Here is an 18,074-nt window from a genome sequence, read left to right on the forward strand (position 1 = left end):
AAATATACCCCAAGAAAGAAATCTTCTGGACTCCAAAGAGACACTTTGAGCCCTTTACAAACAAGGAATTAGCCCGCAGGACCTGAAACACCTTCCTGACCTGCTGAACATGAGACTCCCAGTCATCAGAAAAAACCAAAATATCATCCAAATACACAATCATAAATTTATCCAGATATTCACGGAAAATATCGTGCATAAAGGACTGGAAGACAGAAGGAGCATTAGAAAGTCCAAAAGGCATCACCAAATACTCAAAATGGCCCTCAGGCGTATTAAATGCGGTTTTCCACTCATCACCTTGCTTTATTCGTATAAGATTATACGCACCCCGAAGATCAATCTTAGTGAACCATTTAGCCCCCTTAATGCGAGCAAACAAATCAGTCAACAAAGGCAAAGGATACTGATATTTTACGGTAATCTTATTCAAAAGACGATAATCTATACAAGGCCTCAAGGACCCATCTTTTTTGGCCACGAAAAAAAAACCTGCTCCCAAAGGGGACGAAGATGGACGGATATGTCCCTTTTCCAAGGACTCCTTAACATAATTCCGCATAGCAGTATGCTCTGGCACTGACAGATTGAACAAACGACCTTTAGGGAATATACTGCCAGGAATCAAATCTATAGCACAATCGCAATCCCTGTGAGGAGGAAGCGAACTGAGCTTAGGCTCCTCAAAAACATCCCGATAATCAGACAAAAATACAGGAACCTCAGAAGGAGTAGATGAAGCGATAGAAATCGGAGGTGCATCCTCATGAACCCCCTGACATCCCCAGCTTAACACAGACATTGTTTTCCAGTCAAGGACTGGATTATGAGTTTGTAACCATGGCAGACCAAGCACTAAGACATCATGTAAATTATACAATACCAGGAAGCGAATCACCTCCTGATGAACGGGAGTCATACGCATGGTCACTTGTGTCCAGTACTGAGGTTTGTTCATAGCCAAAGGTGTAGAGTCAATTCCTTTCAAAGGAATAGGGACTTCCAGAGGCTCCAGACTAAACCCACATCGCTTGGCAAATGCCCAATCCATAAGACTCAGGGCAGCGCCTGAATCCACATAGGCATCGACGGAAATGGCTGATAATGAACAAATCAGAGTCACAGACAGAATGAACTTAGACTGTAACGTACTAATGGCAACAGACTTATCAACCTTTTTTGTGCGTTTAGAGCATGCTGATATAACATGAGCTGAATCACCACAATAAAAACACAATCCATTTTTCCGCCTATAGTTTTGCCGTTCACTTCTAGACTGAACTCTATCACATTGCATTGTCTCAAGTGCCTGTTCAGAAGACACCGCCAAATGGTGCACAGGTTTGCGCTCCCGTAAACGCCGATCAATCTGAATAGCCATAGTCATAGACTCATTCAGACCCGTAGGCGCAGGGAACCCCACCATAACATCTTTAATGGCCTCAGAAAGGCCATCTCTGAACTTTGCAGCCAGGGCGCACTCATTCCACTGAGTAAGCACTGACCATTTACGAAATTTTTGACAATATATTTCTGCTTCATCTTGCCCCTGAGAGAGAGCTAATAAAGCTTTTTCAGCCTGAATCTCCTGGTTAGGTTCCTCATAGAGCAAACCCAATGCCAGAAAAAACGCATCCACATTAAGCAACGCAGGATCCCCTGGTGCCAATGCAAATGCCCAATTTTGAGGGTCACCCCGCAGGAAAGATATAATAATCTTAACCTGCTGAGCAGGGTCTCCAGAAGAGCGAGATTTCAAAGAAAGGAACAGCTTGCAATTGTTCCTAAAATTCAGAAAACTAGATCTATCTCCAGCAAAGAACTCTGGAATAGGAATTCTAGGTTCAGACATAGGAGCATGTACAACAAAATCTTGTATATTTTGAACCTTAGCAGCAAGATTATTCAAGCTGGAAGCTAAACTCCGGACGTCCATGATAAACAGCTAAGGTCAGAGCCATGCAAGGATTAAGAGGAGGAAAAAAAAAAAAAAATCAGCCTGGCTGCAATTAAGGCTAGGCAGCAACCTCAGAGGAGAGAAAAAAAAAAAAAAAAACTTCCTCAGACTACTTTTTCTCCTACTTCAGCCCAAACATTTTGGGCCGGCTATACTGTCATGATTCCAATGGCAGGGAATCACAAAAGGACAAGCACCAACGAGCTCTAGGGTGATGGAACCTGAGCTGACCGCGACCCTAAACCTGAACACACAAATAACAATAGCCGGGGAACGTGCCTACGTTGATCCTAGACGTCTCGCACCAGCCGAAGATCTAACTTCTCCTATTAGAAGAAACACAGACCTCTCTTGCCTCCAGAGAAATACCCCACAGAAATAGCAGCCCCCCACATATAATGACGGTGAAATGAGAGGAAGGCACATACACAGTATGAAAACAGATTCAGCAAAATGAGGCCCGCTAAAACTAGATAGCAGAGGATACAAAAGTAAACTGCGCGGTCAGCAAAAAACCCTTCAAAAAACCATCCTGTAATTACTTGAACTCATGTTCCAACTCATGGAACATGAGGAGCAATTACAGCCCACTAAAGCAACCAGCAGCAAAGAGACAATTATATGCAAGCTGGACAAGACAAAAATAAAGCAAAACGTGGAACAAGAAAATCAAAACTTAGCTTGTCCTGAAGATTACTGAAGCCAGAAGCTGAGGTAACAAAACACTCTGATAACCTTGATAGCCGGCGGGGAAATGACAAGAAAGCCCGGTTAAATAGGAAACTCCCAAATCCTAATAGAACAGGTGGACACCAGAGACAGCAGAACACAAATCACCCAGTACCATCAGTAACCACCAGAGGGAGCCCAAAAACAGAACTCACAACAGAGGTCATACAGGCACGTGGAGGCCACACACAATACTGAGCATCATTTCCTTGTCTTGAGGCATTTCCGCTGAAGTTGGATCAGCCTGTAACTTCATTTTCCACTTTGATTTTGAGCATCATTCCAACTCCAGACCTCAGTGGGATATTAGTTGTGATTTACGTTGATCAGTTTTAGATTTTATTGTTCTCAACGCATTCCACTATGTAATGAATAAAGATTTACAACTGGAATATTTCATTCAGTGATATCTAGGATGTGGGATTTTAGTGTTCTCTTTATTTTTTTGAGCAGTGTATATATATATATATATATATATATATATATTCATTTTTTACATTTTAAAAATTACAAATTGGGCAGATGCAAAACTTTGGGCACCCTGCATGGTTAGTACGTGGAAACATCCCCTTTTGCAAGTATCACAGCTTGTAAACTTTTGGCAGTGTGGACTGGGGCCGAGTCCTGCTGGAGAATGACATTTCCATCTCTATAAAGCTTGCCGGCAGAGGGAAGCATGAAGGGCTCTACAATGTCCTGGTAGATGGCTGCGCTGACTTTGGTCTTGATAAAACACAGTGGACCTACACCAGCAGATGACATGTGTGAAGTCTCGACAATCAGTGATGGTTTGGGGAGCCATGTCATCTGCTGGTGTAGGTCCACTGTGTGTTATCAAGACCAAAGTCAGCGCAGCCGTAGCTGTATATATACCTCTGTATACCCCTCCCCAGCTCAGTACAGATCGTCTGCCCCCACTATATTACATGATATCCCATATATCTATATACCCCTGTATACCCCTCCCCAGCTCAGTACAGATCGTCCGCCCCCACTATATTACATGATATCCCATATACCTATATACCCCTGTATACCCCTCCCCAGCTCAGTACAGATCGTCCGCCCCCACTATATTACATGATATCCCATATATCTATATACCCCTGTATACCCCCCCCCCCAGATCGGTGCAGATGCTGCACTGACACTTCCATCACTTTGACTGAATAGTGATTTATGACGATGGTCTATGTTTCCAGCCTCTGGCAGATAAATAGAAGAGACAGACGAGGAGAGCGCCGGGGGTCTCAGCTCTAACTAATGGGGCAGCAATAATGTAAATGGGATCTGTCATTAATGCACATCATTAACTGTTTACGGGGGACGCAGAAGTTGTATCCAGGGCTGGTTCCTCCACCAGACATTGTGTCGGTAATCCATTACTCAGAAGAACACTAATGATGAACAGACATGGGGTCTACTGTGCCCCCGGGTGCTGAGATTGTAGAGATATCCTGGCAGGAAAAGGGGCTGGAACCTTAGGAGACAAATGATCCCAAATGATCCGGACATAGAACGATGATGTACCTGCCGTAGAACAAGCGATGGGTCCTGGGAGGCAGCAATGTTTATCCAGGTCTCCACCAAACTCTGAGTTTTGGGTTCCTTTGGGGGTTGAGCATTTTGGACACTAAAGGGTTTTTCTGAACATTGAGATCACTTTTTTATGGGCCTGACTGCCAGGACCCCCCAATGTTCTCGTAATGAAGTAGCTAGACTTCACCACTGCAGGAAATAAAGCATTAGTCAGCATCCATGGAATCAATGAATTGTGACTATAACATCATGGAATTTTTGAAGCCAAGATAAAGATCCTGAGCAGAAGACCCCTAAAATAAACTCCGAATTCTCTAATAGGGGCGTATAAAATGGTTTCTAGATTGCGCTACTTCTTTAAGCTACTATAGACCCTTCATTGTTCTCTAGTCATCACCAGCTGATCATATGGGTCCCCAAAAAGTGGACGTCCAAAGCCGAATTTACTATGTAGCAAATGACTGTGAAGGAACAAATATGAAAGGGAACTGGACTTTCAACACATTTTGCAAAAGTCAATAGAACAGGCAAATAAAAGAAACTTTGTAATGTATCTTATCAGGGAAATCTGCTTCTTTCTCCTCTTATGAGCCACTTCTTCCCCTTCCCCCTGTTTCCTGAACGTATCATTCACTGTAAAAATATAGCACAAATCCATCTTGTTCATCAGAAGACGGACTATCAGCTCACTGTGGTGTCCTAATATACTCTGTGGAGAGGTCTTGAGGAGGAGCAGAGAGAGAAAAGGAGAGGGAAACACGGAAAGATCATTCCGAGCTTTCTAACAAGTCTTTTACCTAGTCACAAAGCTGGATTCACATATACACTGATCAGTAATGCTAGATCATTTTCTGCATGTGAAATCTGATCTGAACAAGGAGCAGGAATCCCTCATTTTTTTGTGAGCTGAATTTATGAGAAATCATGGCCTCCAGTTACGGCACAGATGCTTCTTCACCCAGACAATGCAGTCCTACTCTGCGACACAGAAGACAGGAGGAGCAGGTAACCGATATCTCCGCCATTGTGACGCCTCTTCCTACCCTTCTGGGTGTAGAAGCAAGTGTTGGTGCCATGACACCAAGCTCGTGGCTCCACCATGGGTGCACATGAGACCCCTCGTTTCTCTCTGGAATACAAAGTGTTTTCCAGCTGATCACATTCATTGCTGCTGAATCTTTCTATCAGGCATTTGTAGCACAAGAAGCTGAAGTTCCATTGCACCAGTTAGAACTTTGCTCTCTGTGTGGATCACAGCGCACCATGTGGTCAGGCTTGGTATTACAAGAAAGCTTATCATCACCAGAACTTTTTTTTTTTACCTTCGTGCATGACGCAAAGTGAACTGATCCTAAACATCCAGAGTTGAATTATACATTAGTCCACAAGAAATTTCTGTTGCCTTCTATTTGGCTTCTGCAGATGAGTAAGACTGCGGAGAGATTGGTATAGAATGAGGCTGCAATACCAGACACTGCCATGGACAGAGGGGGCACTGTTTTGGCTTTTCTAATCCTGTGCAACCTTGGTATCATTCACATTTCTGACACCTTTTAGCACACTTTGTGTTTCCCCTGTATCTCTGCTTGCTGTCAGTGAATGGAAATATTATAGTTTATGTAAACAAACTGCAAACCTTTTATAGACCTGATCATTTTCACAGCTGTGGGTCTGCTACAATTGTATCAATTCTTGACAACCCTCTGTGAGCTAAACACATCAGCAGCACACACGCCTCTGCTGATAGTTTGCTACAATGTATCAGTGTGATGTGCAGATTATTTAACCCCTTCTTGACAAAGCAGGTAATATCGCTTGCGGGTGAATCCCGGGTTTCTTAGGACATTGTAACTTTTGCTATATACTGCAATACTGAAGTTTATAGCACAAGCAAGCACATGATTGCAAGCTCACGTTCCCTACGAGGAGTAAAGATAAGTGCAAGACAAATTTAAGAAAGACTTTTTTTTTTTTTTACCAAATCATATAATTTTGAAAGAAAAAATAAGCCATAAAAGTTTAAGAAATGATAACGTTATTTAACCTTTACGATAAATGGCAAACACTGAAAACATTGTATATTCCCCAAAATGGAAGCAATAAACATTCCAGCTCGTTTCGTGCCTCAGAAAAAAAGTGACACAAAACAAAAGATTGTTACAAAGTTAAACTTTTTTTTTAAGTGTTCAAATATCTAAAAAAGAATAAATTATATTTCGTACGGACCTGGAGAATAATAATACTTCGCCCCGCTGGGAATCGTTTCACTCTTTTTTCAGTACATTGTACAATAAAGTGAATAATGTCACTAATAACTGGAGCTCGTCCAGCCAGAAACACGTCCTCGTACCACGACGACCACGTCAAAGAAACTCTTGGGAGAAGAGGAGGAAAAAACAAAAACCCGACAGCTAAAATGGTTTAAGGGGTTAAAGATGATTGGATACAATTGTAGCGACATTGTTCTATTAGAAATTGCTTTCTTTCTGGGGTTTCTCTAGAGTTGTGTAACTGCTAGAAAAAGGGGGAAAAGCCAAGGAAACGCAACGTCACCCCGTCCCGCTAGTTGTTTTTTGGGGGGATTTTTCCAGCTGCCTGTGTTAATGGTCATTAAAGTAAAGGGTCGTCTCTATTTCTGCCCAGTAGAGGTAAACTTAACCTCCGCTTATCAGACTTCTGTGGCTTTATCTAGCGAGGTCTCTCTCTGGAACACTGGCGGATACAGACGGAAAATGTGCAAGAACAATATAAGGGCCCTCTGCAGCCCAATAGTTCACCATAATGCACAATTCCACCTGCTTTGGAGCTGATAGCGGCCCCCTTACCTCTTAGAGCCCTATGCATCCGCACAGGTTGCACCAATAATTTGTCTGTCCTTGCTCTGCAACCAGCACGTCCTCTCATCACAACATGCAATGCTCCATTTGTCCTCTAGGGGAGCTATCTTTAATTTGATCTTGCTGATAGATTCCTCTATAGATCATAACGGATCACTGAGCGCCCTTGCAGACAAGCACCCTGTGATCAGCTTATTTTTGGGGCAACAACATACTTTAAATGGATTGCAGAATGTAGACAAACTTTTTGAAGAAGACTTGTCACCTGGTACAAAGTTCTCTTATTATATACCTATTGATCCCCTGAGTAATCCGCTTCCCTTTTTTTTAAATCCACCATACAGTTCCAGAGATATGGACCTTTTTTATTTAGTGCTCATTTTTGGGCCTTTACAAGGGGGCATGGCTCACAAGTTAATAATGCCTGAAGACCCGCCCCCGAGGATCCTGTGAGATACAATCTCTTAGTAAAGACCATAAATATTCCCTCTTAATAAAAGGCACTGATCTCTAGAACAATATGGCGGATTTTTAAAAAAAAAAAAACATTCTCAGGGGAGCAGCAGGGCCCCAAAAATCTGCTAAAATTGGCCATTTTTAATGACAGGTCCTAATTAAAGATGCTGATAATATTTTGAATATACAGGTCCTTCTCAAAAAATTAGCATATAGTGTTAAATTTCATTATTTACCATAATGTAATGATTACAATTAAACTTTCATATATTATAGATTCATTATCCACCAACTGAAATTTGTCAGGTCTTTTATTGTTTTAATACTGATGATTTTGGCATACAACTCCTGATAACCCAAAAAACCTGTCTCAATAAATTAGCATATTTCACCCATCCAATCAAATAAAAGTGTATTTTAATAACAAACAAAAAAACCATCAAATAATAATGTTCAGTTATGCACTCAATACTTGGTGGGGAATCCTTTGGCAGAAATGACTGCTTCAATGCGGCGTGGCATGGAGGCAATCAGCCTGTGACACTGCTGAGATGTTATGGAGGCCCAGGATGCTTCAATAGCGGCCTTAAGCTCATCCAGAGTGTTGGGTCTTGCGTCTCTCAACTTTCTCTTCACAATATCCCACAGATTCTCTATGGGGTTCAGGTCAGGAGAGTTGGCAGGCCAATTGAGCACAGTAATACCATGGTCAGTAAACCATTTACCAGTGGTTTTGGCACTGTGAGCAGGTGCCAGGTCGTGCTGAAAAAATGAAATCTTCATCTCCATAAAGCATTTCAGCCGATGGAAGCATGAAGTGCTCCAAAATCTCCTGATAGCTAGCTGCATTGACCCTGCCCTTGATGAAACACAGTGGACCAACACCAGCAGCTGACATGGCACCCCACACCATCACTGACTGTGGGTACTTGACACTGGACTTCAGGCATTTTGGCATTTCCTTCTCCCCAGCCTTCCTCCAGACTCTGGCACCTTGATTTCCGAATGACATGCAAAATTTGCTTTCATCAGAAAAAAGTACTTGGGACCACTTAGCAACAGTCCAGTGCTGCTTCTCTGTAGCCCAGGTCAGGCGCCTCTGCCGCTGTTTATGGTTCAAAAGTGGCTTTACCTGGGGAATGCGGCACCTGTAGCCCATTTCCTGCACACGCCTGTGCACGGTGGCTCTGGATGTTTCCACACCAGACTCAGTCCACTGCTTCCTCAGGTTCCCCAAGGTCTGGAATCGGTCCTTCTCCACAATCTTCCTCAGGGTCCGGTCTCCTCTTCTCGTTGTACAGCGTTTTCTGCCACATTGTTTCCTTCCAACAGACTTACCATTGAGGTGCCTTGATACAGCACTCTGGGAACAGCCTATTTGTTGAGAAATTTCTTTCTGGGTCTTACCCTCTTGCTTGAGGGTGTCAATGATGGCCTTCTTGACATCTGTCAGGTCGCTAGTCTTACCCATGATGGGGGTTTTGAGTAATGAACCAGGCAGGGAGTTTATAAAAGCCTCAGGTATCTTTTGCATGTGTTTAGAGTTAATTAGTTGATTCAGAAGATTAGGGTAATAGGTCGTTTAGAGAACCTTTTCTTGATATGCTAATTTATTGAGACAGGTTTTTTGGGTTATCAGGAGTTGTATGCCAAAATCATCAGTATTAAAACAATAAAAGACCTGACAAATTTCAGTTGGTGGATAATGAATCTATAATATATGAAAGTTTAATTGTAATCATTACATTATGGTAAATAATGAAATTTAACACTATATGCTAATTTTTTGAGAAGGACCTGTAGTGCCCTTGATAAAGTATGTTGTAACGCTATGACCAGCACCCTTTCCCCCTCCACGCAGGAACGCCGGCATACTCACCGCCCCCGGACGCGCAGCATGGTCCCAGTATGCTCCATGTCTCCTTCCTGTTTCTATGTCTCCCGGAGGAGTGCCTAGTGTGCACGCTCCCCTGCTCTTAAAGGGGTAGCGCACATATATTGAAATTCCCTCAGCCTATAGCTGAGAGGCATTTAGTGTTAATGTTTATCTACAAGATGGCTCCCAGCCTAGTCCCGCTGTGGCCAGTGTCCTGTACCCGAATCCCTGGTCACAATGTGGCCAGTGTCCTGTACCCGAATCCTTGGTCCCAGTGCAGCCAGTGTCCTGTATGTGAATCACTGGTCCCAGTGTGGCCAGTCCTGAACTCAAAGTCACTAATCCTACTTCGATCAGTCTCTGAACCTCGTCCCCTGGATGTGTGCGGCCGGTTCCAGTACCAGTATCCGAGACCCATTTGTCTGTACATTTGCCTCCAACTATTCTGGGCATCCAGAGTGATAAAACCCATCTCCGAATCAGTCCAGTCTGAACGTAGCCCTAGTCCGCAGGGGTCAGCAGCTGCAGTACCAGGGACTACCTGGAAGAGGTTCCTGGCTGCCACCTGCAGCCCAAGCAGTCTCCACCATCAGGGGTGCCAGTGAACAGCAGGTGGCCTCTTAGCTCTGCCCCTTCCTAGGCAGGCCCGGCCCTGTGGCACAACGGGTCCACGAACCATGTGCGCCACCTGCAGGGTGTGACAGATGTGACATCTTAGACTTTATGAATAGTATCAGCTAATTAGGGCTCATAATGCATTTTTCATAGTAGCGGTTACCATCCCCCCTCCAATGCTGCAGAGGAAGCAACGACCTAAAATGTGACAGATTTAAAGTGACAATCACTAATTCTTGTGACAGGAGATGGAGAACCGCACAGGGCGACGAGGATTTAGTGTCAGCGTCACTTTAAGAAACTGATACTTAGTAATTGATACAATGTATATGGTTCCGTTCTGTAACGTTCTGCGCGCTGCTGATATTTCTCCACCGTGTCCCCCCCTCCCGCGCCGCGATGCTTAGCGCTCGCACTTATGGAAACGGCGGCAATTTACTCCTCATTTGTAAATAAATAAATCTAAATGAAAACAAATGAGCGGAGGGAGGAGGAGAGGGCGAGCGGGGGAGGCGCGGAGCGGCGTTCTCAGCGCTTCTCGCCCCGGCCGGGGTAAAGCTGATGATTACTGTCAGGAGGAAATTGAACGCTGTAATATCTTTCTTCATGTCACAACGGTAAAGTCTTTGGAGGCGCGGAGACTTATTCGAGACCCTCGGCGGCCATTACGCTAATGATAGAGGTCTGAGGATGGCGGCGCGGATCGTATTAGCGTGCATTATGGGGCGAATGACATTAGTTCACGTTAATGTGAAGATCGAATTATACTGATAGGATCTTCCATCTCGGCGGCGGCCCTCCCTGTCCTCTAGGACGCGGATATTCAGATTCCTGCGGTGGATGAGAGCGGCGGGGACGTCACCGTGCGGCCATTTATAGGACTGTGGCGAGACGCGGCCTGTATATTGTCTGCAGGGAAACGAGCTCCGAAACAATCAGATCTAAGAGAACCGCGGTTGCTACTTTATATCATTGTTACCCATCGTGTTAACACTTTATCTGCCACCATGCACTGCAGCAGTGCCCCCCCTGAGCCAACTGGGGGACTTTACCAGACTTTGTCCTCTTGCTCCAGTCACCTCCAGAGCTGCATTCAAAACTTCTGCTCTCTTCTAAATCAATGGCACTTTACTGTCTGAAAACCTGCGGCGTGGGTGCGGACATTACGACTCCAACAATGCAGCCGAGCACCCTCTATATCCAAACTAAAATAGCAGCGGAAGAAACCCCATTTTTTGCTGGTGGCTGTGGGTCCCCTCTCATGGTCATATATCTTTGCAATGTATATTATCTGCATGGATGTTCATTTCAATGTTTTCCTTTTATTTTACATGGGACTGCAGGCGGATCCAATTGCGATCTAATCATCTAAGGGTAAATGCAGAAGATCTGTTAATTAGAAATATCCCATTAAAGCAACATACAGATGCAGCAGACCTGAGCTGGTCATCTTACATGGGACTGCGGATAAGATAGGGGAAACAATAGATTTGGAGTTGGTGGGTGACTGCTCTGGTTGTTAGGCAGAAAAAAACTTTTTGTAAATATTTATACTCAGACTTACACCCATAAGGCGACGTTCACACGGTCAGGATTTGGCCAGTTATTTAGATCAGCGTTTGTATGATAAAACCAGGAGTGGGTGATAAATCCAGAAGTGGCGCACATGTTTCTATAAGACTTTCCCTCTGATTGTTCCTCTCCTGGTTTTGGCTACGAATACTGATGTAAAATACTGACCAAATACTGAACGTGTGAATGTGGCAAAAAAGTAAAGCAAACACCGTGTCTGAGCCCCAACCATCACAACCTAAGGTAAGGCTGCGTTCACACTGCCGTTAGAGGCTCCACTGGGTCAGTTCTGGCCGTACAGAAGAGAAGAAAAGGAAGAAAGGTTGTGCAAAGGAGCGTTACATTTCCTAAGTTGTAACCATATAAATCTTTATTATGCAGCAAACACAAAAGCCAAAACAAGAGAGATAAAAACATTTACGGTAATACGCGCCAGAACCTATTTCTTACCTGAGATGTAACCACATGACTGGCGTGATATAACACATAGAATGTGGCGGATCTAACGAGTATCTGAGAAAGCTAAAGATGGACACCACCCACAAAGCCATGTCAGATAGTGGTCAGATGTAGGGGGAATAGTGGAAAAGTAATGTAGTATCAAAATAGTATAAAAGAAGCAATGCTGTGCATTAAAGTGCAAAATCAGACGTATCGCCCGGAAATAAGCGTGAGGTCCTCATTCACAGTTGATGCTTTCCAAGTTCACCCTGGAGACTATGTAGATGTACAGGTAATACAGAAGTAACGCAGCATCAGAAGAACATAAAAGAGGTGCCACTGCGCAGTAAGGTGCCATGTACATCATCACCCAGATGAATTGGTTAATTGGAAAAGCATTATGTTGGAATAAAGACCTCAAGGGTTTCGCCACAGGAGGTGGCTTCCTCAGGATCCCGCACGACTGCCGCAGAACCCCAGAAGAAGCCACCACCTGTGGTGATAGACGTGGGGTCCTCTTTCCCTCACGATGCTTTTCCAATGAGCCAATTCACCCGGATGACTATGGACATGGCACCTCTTTATACAGTGGCACCTTTTTAATATTCTGATACTGCTGCGCCTCTTTTATATTCTTCTGATACTGCTGCACCTCTTTTATATTCTTCTGATACTGCTGCACCTCTTTTATATTCTTCTGATACTGCTGCACCTCTTTTATATTCTTCTGATACTGCTGCACCTCTTTTATATTCTTCTGATACTGCTGCACCTCTTTTATATTCTTCTGATACTGCTGCACCTCTTTTATATTCTTCTGATACTGCTGCACCTCTTTTATATTCTTCTGATACTGCTGCACCTCTTTTATATTCTTCTGATACTGCTGCACCTCTTTTATATTCTTCTGATACTGCATTACTTATATATAATCTATACGTGGGCATTGCACCTTTTTCATTACTGAACACTATGTGATATCATTTTTTGGGTAGAGTCTATTTACACCTATTTCAGATATCCATTATATTACACGGCTCTATATATTATCATGACGGCTTATATGGGTTGTATCCCAGTGACAAATGTTGTTTTTGGAAACAGGTTCTGGCATAAGATGGCCACAGAACCCCTGAGGAAGCCACCTCCTGTGGCGATACATGGCAGGTCCTTCCTCCCACATGATGCTTTTCCAATGAGCCAATTCCCCGGGATGACTATGCACATGGCACCTTTTTTCCACACTATCACAGCATTTACTGTATATTCTTCTGATACTGTATTATTTATATATTATCTGTACACGTGCATAATCACCCGGGTGAATTTGGTTCATTGGAAAAGCATCATGTAGGAATGAGGACCTCACGTGTATCGCCACAGGAGGTGGCTTCCTTAGGACCCCACAAGATTGCCACAGAACCCCTGAAGAAGCCACCTCCTTTGGCGATACACTTGAGGTCCTTATTCCCTCACGATGCTTTTCCAATGAACCGATTCCCCTGGGTGACTTTGCACATGGCACCTTAGTGCACAGTGTCACCTCTTTTATATTTTTCTGATTCTGAGTCATCTCTCTACGTGGGCATTGCACTTTACATAGGTTATATCCCAGTGCCAGCTTTTGGCTTAGGAAACAGGCCCCGGCACACTGGGCACGTTCTGAAATGGTTTTTATATGTCGTGATTGGGCTTTTGTGTGATACAAGTTTATGTAGCTAAGATTTAGGAAGTGTAACCGATCTCTTCTACGAGACTTTCCTCTTTTGTGAATTGGACGTATCTTGGTTAGTTCTCCATTAATAAACAGGTGGTGCCGGCTCCACTAGGATTTCCTAAGCAATTCTTGAGCACAACCAGGATACATTTGTGACGAGATCCAAGAATGATCCATGCAGGACCCTCAACCATAGAGATATTAGGAGATCCAGTGGTGGCATCTGCCAGCAATTATCCAATGTCTATGGTGATACGTGGGGTTGGCTATGGACCTGCACCTCTTCTAGGGTGGGAACACATTACAGATTCCAGTGCTGAGACCCCAAATGTCCACCTCATAGGTTTCTCGCGAGGTTCAGGACCATGGACAGCGGTGATCACCATCCAGGAGAACATCTGCATATTACGAGGTTTCTACTCTAGTGAGATGGAAATGGCGACTGGTTAGATGATCCGTGATTGATCTTGTGTGTTAGTAAGAAACCATCTAGTGATCTACTGCTACAGAGAGGATCTACTGCAGAGAAGGACAAGCCTGGGTCATACTCCAAATCCATGAACTTAGTCTTGGTCCTAAGTAGAACTGAAGATGTTCCTTGCTGTCCTGGAGGCTGTTCTCCATTCACATCCAGAGCTGCAGTCACATTTTTGAAGCCAAGATTCAACTTGAGAATGCAAAAATCCCCTACTTCCAAGATCTATAGATCTATGATCTAAACAAATAGAAAAGCATTGACTCCCACTGATGACACAACGTGACGCAGCTCTGCACGCGATTCCCATAGAAGTGAATGGGATCCCGCACAGTTCTGTAACTCTGTATACCATCTCTGCTTGCTGTAATGTTCCCTGTCTGCTCAGATTTAGAAGCTTCCGGTGCTGATGACCTCCTATCCAGGAGCCACGTTGGCCTCCTGACTAATTAAGCCTTATAATTAATGAGCTGACGCCCCTCCATGTTATTGCAGTGACTATAGGTCATTATCTTCTCTGCATTATTCAGGATCGGTTCCTGGATGACAGAGGACGTCTGATAAATGACCGCGGCTTCTTCGTGCGTGCAGCGGAGCGCTGACCCCCTTCCACATTCGCTCTACAGGGTTGGAGGCATCTCATGATCTTAGGAGGCACGTCCACCTTCTAAGACCATCTCCATAGATCCATAATGCTCAGCTGCTTCATTTTATAATATCTGTTTGTGAAGGTTGGAACTTAGTTTTTCTGATACAAAGCTCCAAATCCCCAGCAGAGGCGAAGCAACATGATAGAATTCAGACCGTCGGCCGCCACCACTAGAGGGAGCTCACCACAATGGGGTTGTCCAGTTTCACCAGTCTTCTGCACAGAGGCTCAGTTAGGTGTAGAGACCTGTATCCGGGTCCAGTCCTGCTCAATGATTGGCTGCAGCGCTGATGACATGACGTCATGGCTGCAGCCAAACAACAAAGACCAAGGAAGGTAATTAAAGCTGTTTGTTATTAGACCTAACTGATGCTGTACAAGTGTACATAGAAGATTGGTGAAATCAGAAAATCCCCTTGTAATGAGCGTCCTCCGGTGGTGGCTGCAGGCAGTCTGAATACTATCATTTAGCTTTGCCTGTGCAGGGGATATGGAGCTTTGTATCAGAAAAACTTTAAAAGGAATTTGTCAACAGGTTTTTGTCATGTAATCTGAGAGCCATATGATGTAGGGGCTGAGACCCTGATTCCATCACTGTAACACTTGCTTGTCTGTATGTTGTCATTTTGATAAAATCACTGTTTTCTTTGCTGCAGATCTAGCAGAGCTCAGAATGCTGATTGGCAGGTTACGGTGTTCACTGTGCATAGGCAGAAAGCTGCCATTGAAGGGGAAGGGGTTATACACGGCAGTTGACCTGAATGCACAAGACGCCTAGTCCTGTAGTGATAATCTCCTGCTCATAAAATAGTGATTTTATTGAACTAGCAACACACAGCTTACTACGAGACATCACTGGAATCAGGGTCTCAGTCCCTACTCTCAGATTGCACAGCAAAGACCTGCTGACAGTTTCCCTTTAAAAAACAATGTTGTTTAAATCCATGTGTAAGGAGCTCCCCCTAGTGGTGACTGAATGCATTGTATCAGGTTTCAAAAGCTTTACACAAGATATCCGCAATTCTGCAGCATCAGAAAAGCCAAAAGCAAGCGGAAAATATAAAAGAATCAGCAGTGAACTCAGGATCTATAGAAGATGCTCTATGCTGGAGATCCTATAGTAGATTTATAGTAAGTCTTCTATTCCTATAGTAGATTTATAGTCGCTCTTACATCGCTGATCCATCGATGGACTAATATTGGAGAATTATAAAGAAGAACAAAAGAACCTAAACGTAATAACCTGCTTGAGGGCATAGGAGGAATCTTTATAGTACATCTTCAATGCTTTAGATCTATTAATAGATCTACAGTAGATCTTATATGATGTGGATCCTATAAAAGATCTACTATCGGTCATCTACCCTTTAGATTCTTTAATAAATCTGTAGCAGATCTGGAATATGTCCTGTATGCTTTGTATCCTATGCTTTAGATCTAATGTAGATCTTTTATGCTTTGGAATAGATCTGTAGTAGATTGTTTATGCTTTGGATCTATAGCAGATCTTTTATGTTTTGGATCTAAAGTAGATCTTTTATGCTTTGGATCTATAGTATGGGCAGCACGGTGGCGCAGTGGTTAGCACAGCAGCCTTGCAGCGCTGGGGTCCTGGGTTCTAATCCCACCCAGGACAACATCTGCAAAGAGTTTGTATGTTCTCTCCGTGTTTGCGTGGGTTTCCTCCGGGCACTCCGGTTTCCTCCCACATTCAAAAGACATACTGATAGGGATTCTAGATTGTGAGCCCAATCGGGGACAGTGATGATAATGTGTGCAAAAACTGTAAAGCGCTGCGGAATATGTTAGCGCTATATAAAAATAAAGATTATTAAAGATTATTATAGTATGCTTTAGATCTTTTGGTAGATCCATAGTAGATCTTTTATGCTTTGGATCTACAGTATACTTTTGATCTTCTGGTAGATCCATAGTAGATCTTTTATGCTTTAGATCTATAGTACATCTTTTATGCTTTGGATCTTTTGGTAGATCCATAGTAGATCTTTTATGCTTTAGATCTATAGTACATGTTTTATGCTTTAGATCTATAGTATACTTTAGATCTTCTGGTAGATCCATAGTAGATCTTTTATGCTTTAGATCTATAGTACGTCTTTTATGCTTTAGATCTATAGTACATCTTTTATGCTTTGGATCTATAGTATGCTTTAGATCTTTTGGTAGATTCATAGTAGATCTTTTATGCTTTAGATCTATTGTACGTCTTTTATGCTTTAGATCTATAGTACATCTTTTATGCTTTGTATCTATAGTATGCTTTAGATCTTTTGGTAGATCCATAGTAGATCTTTTATGCTTTGGATCTATAGTATGCTTTAGATCTTTTGGTAGATCCATAGTAGATCTTTTATGCTTTGTATCTATAGTATGCTTTAGATCTTTTGGTAGATCCATAGTAGATCTTTTATGCTTTAGATCTATAGTACGTCTTTTATGCTTTGGATCTATAGTATGCTTTAGATCTTTTGGTAGATCCATAGTAGATTTTTTTATGCTTTAGATCTATAGTACATCTTTTATGCTTTGGATCTATCGTATGCTTTAGATCTTTTGGTAGATCCATAATTGGTCTTTTATGCTTTGGATCTATGGTAGATCTTTGATGCTTTAGATCCATGATTGGTCTTTTATGCTCGGGATCTTTAGTAGATCATTTATGCTTTGGATTTATAGTAGATCTTTTATGCTTGGGATCTATAGTAGACGGTCTTTTATGCTTTAGATCTCTCCATAGATCCACAGTAGATCCACTACGCTTTGGATGATGACCCAGGCGTTGTCTCTAGTCCGTACACATCATACTGACCTGCGGCAGGGTTAGGTTTTGAGGGTATGACAGGTTCTGGGGAAAAAAAGAAATAATAAACAAAGGCAAGAAAAATAAAAGGAGACAAGACAAGGGATCGGTGTAAACGACGTCCAGCGGAAACGTAAGCTTTAATCATGGGAGAAAAACGTTACTTACCACCAGCCCGGGCCAGAGGCGTACGGATCTCTGCCATCTACCGGGGAGCATTTCATGGAACCAACACGTAACTATCGCAGACATCTAAGCCCTCGAGTGGGTTGTAAGAACGTACATCACAAACTTCAAAATGTGTAATGCTCTGTCCCTATGATAACACTTCCTGCTCTTGTGTTACAGAGACATTCGCCTTCACAACTATTAAAATCCATTATTTTGTTT

General features: G+C 43.1%; 1 protein-coding gene across 2 annotated transcripts in view; it reads right to left on the reverse strand.

Annotated features, from left to right (window-relative positions):
* LSAMP (limbic system associated membrane protein) overlaps positions 1-18,074 on the reverse strand; it is a 1,005,909-nt gene that overhangs the window by 29,077 nt on the left and 958,758 nt on the right. Inside the window, exon 7 of one of the 2 annotated variants that reach the window (XM_069760567.1) lies at positions 17,694-17,729. The exons of the other annotated variant lie outside the window; for it this stretch is intronic. Coding sequence (XP_069616668.1) covers positions 17,694-17,729 — 36 coding nt within the window. The remainder of the gene's footprint in view (positions 1-17,693; positions 17,730-18,074) is intronic. 2 annotated transcript variants of the gene reach the window in all.

Source organism: Ranitomeya imitator, chromosome 3 (genome assembly GCF_032444005.1).
Source record: "Ranitomeya imitator isolate aRanImi1 chromosome 3, aRanImi1.pri, whole genome shotgun sequence".
NCBI lineage: Eukaryota > Metazoa > Chordata > Amphibia > Anura > Dendrobatidae > Ranitomeya > Ranitomeya imitator.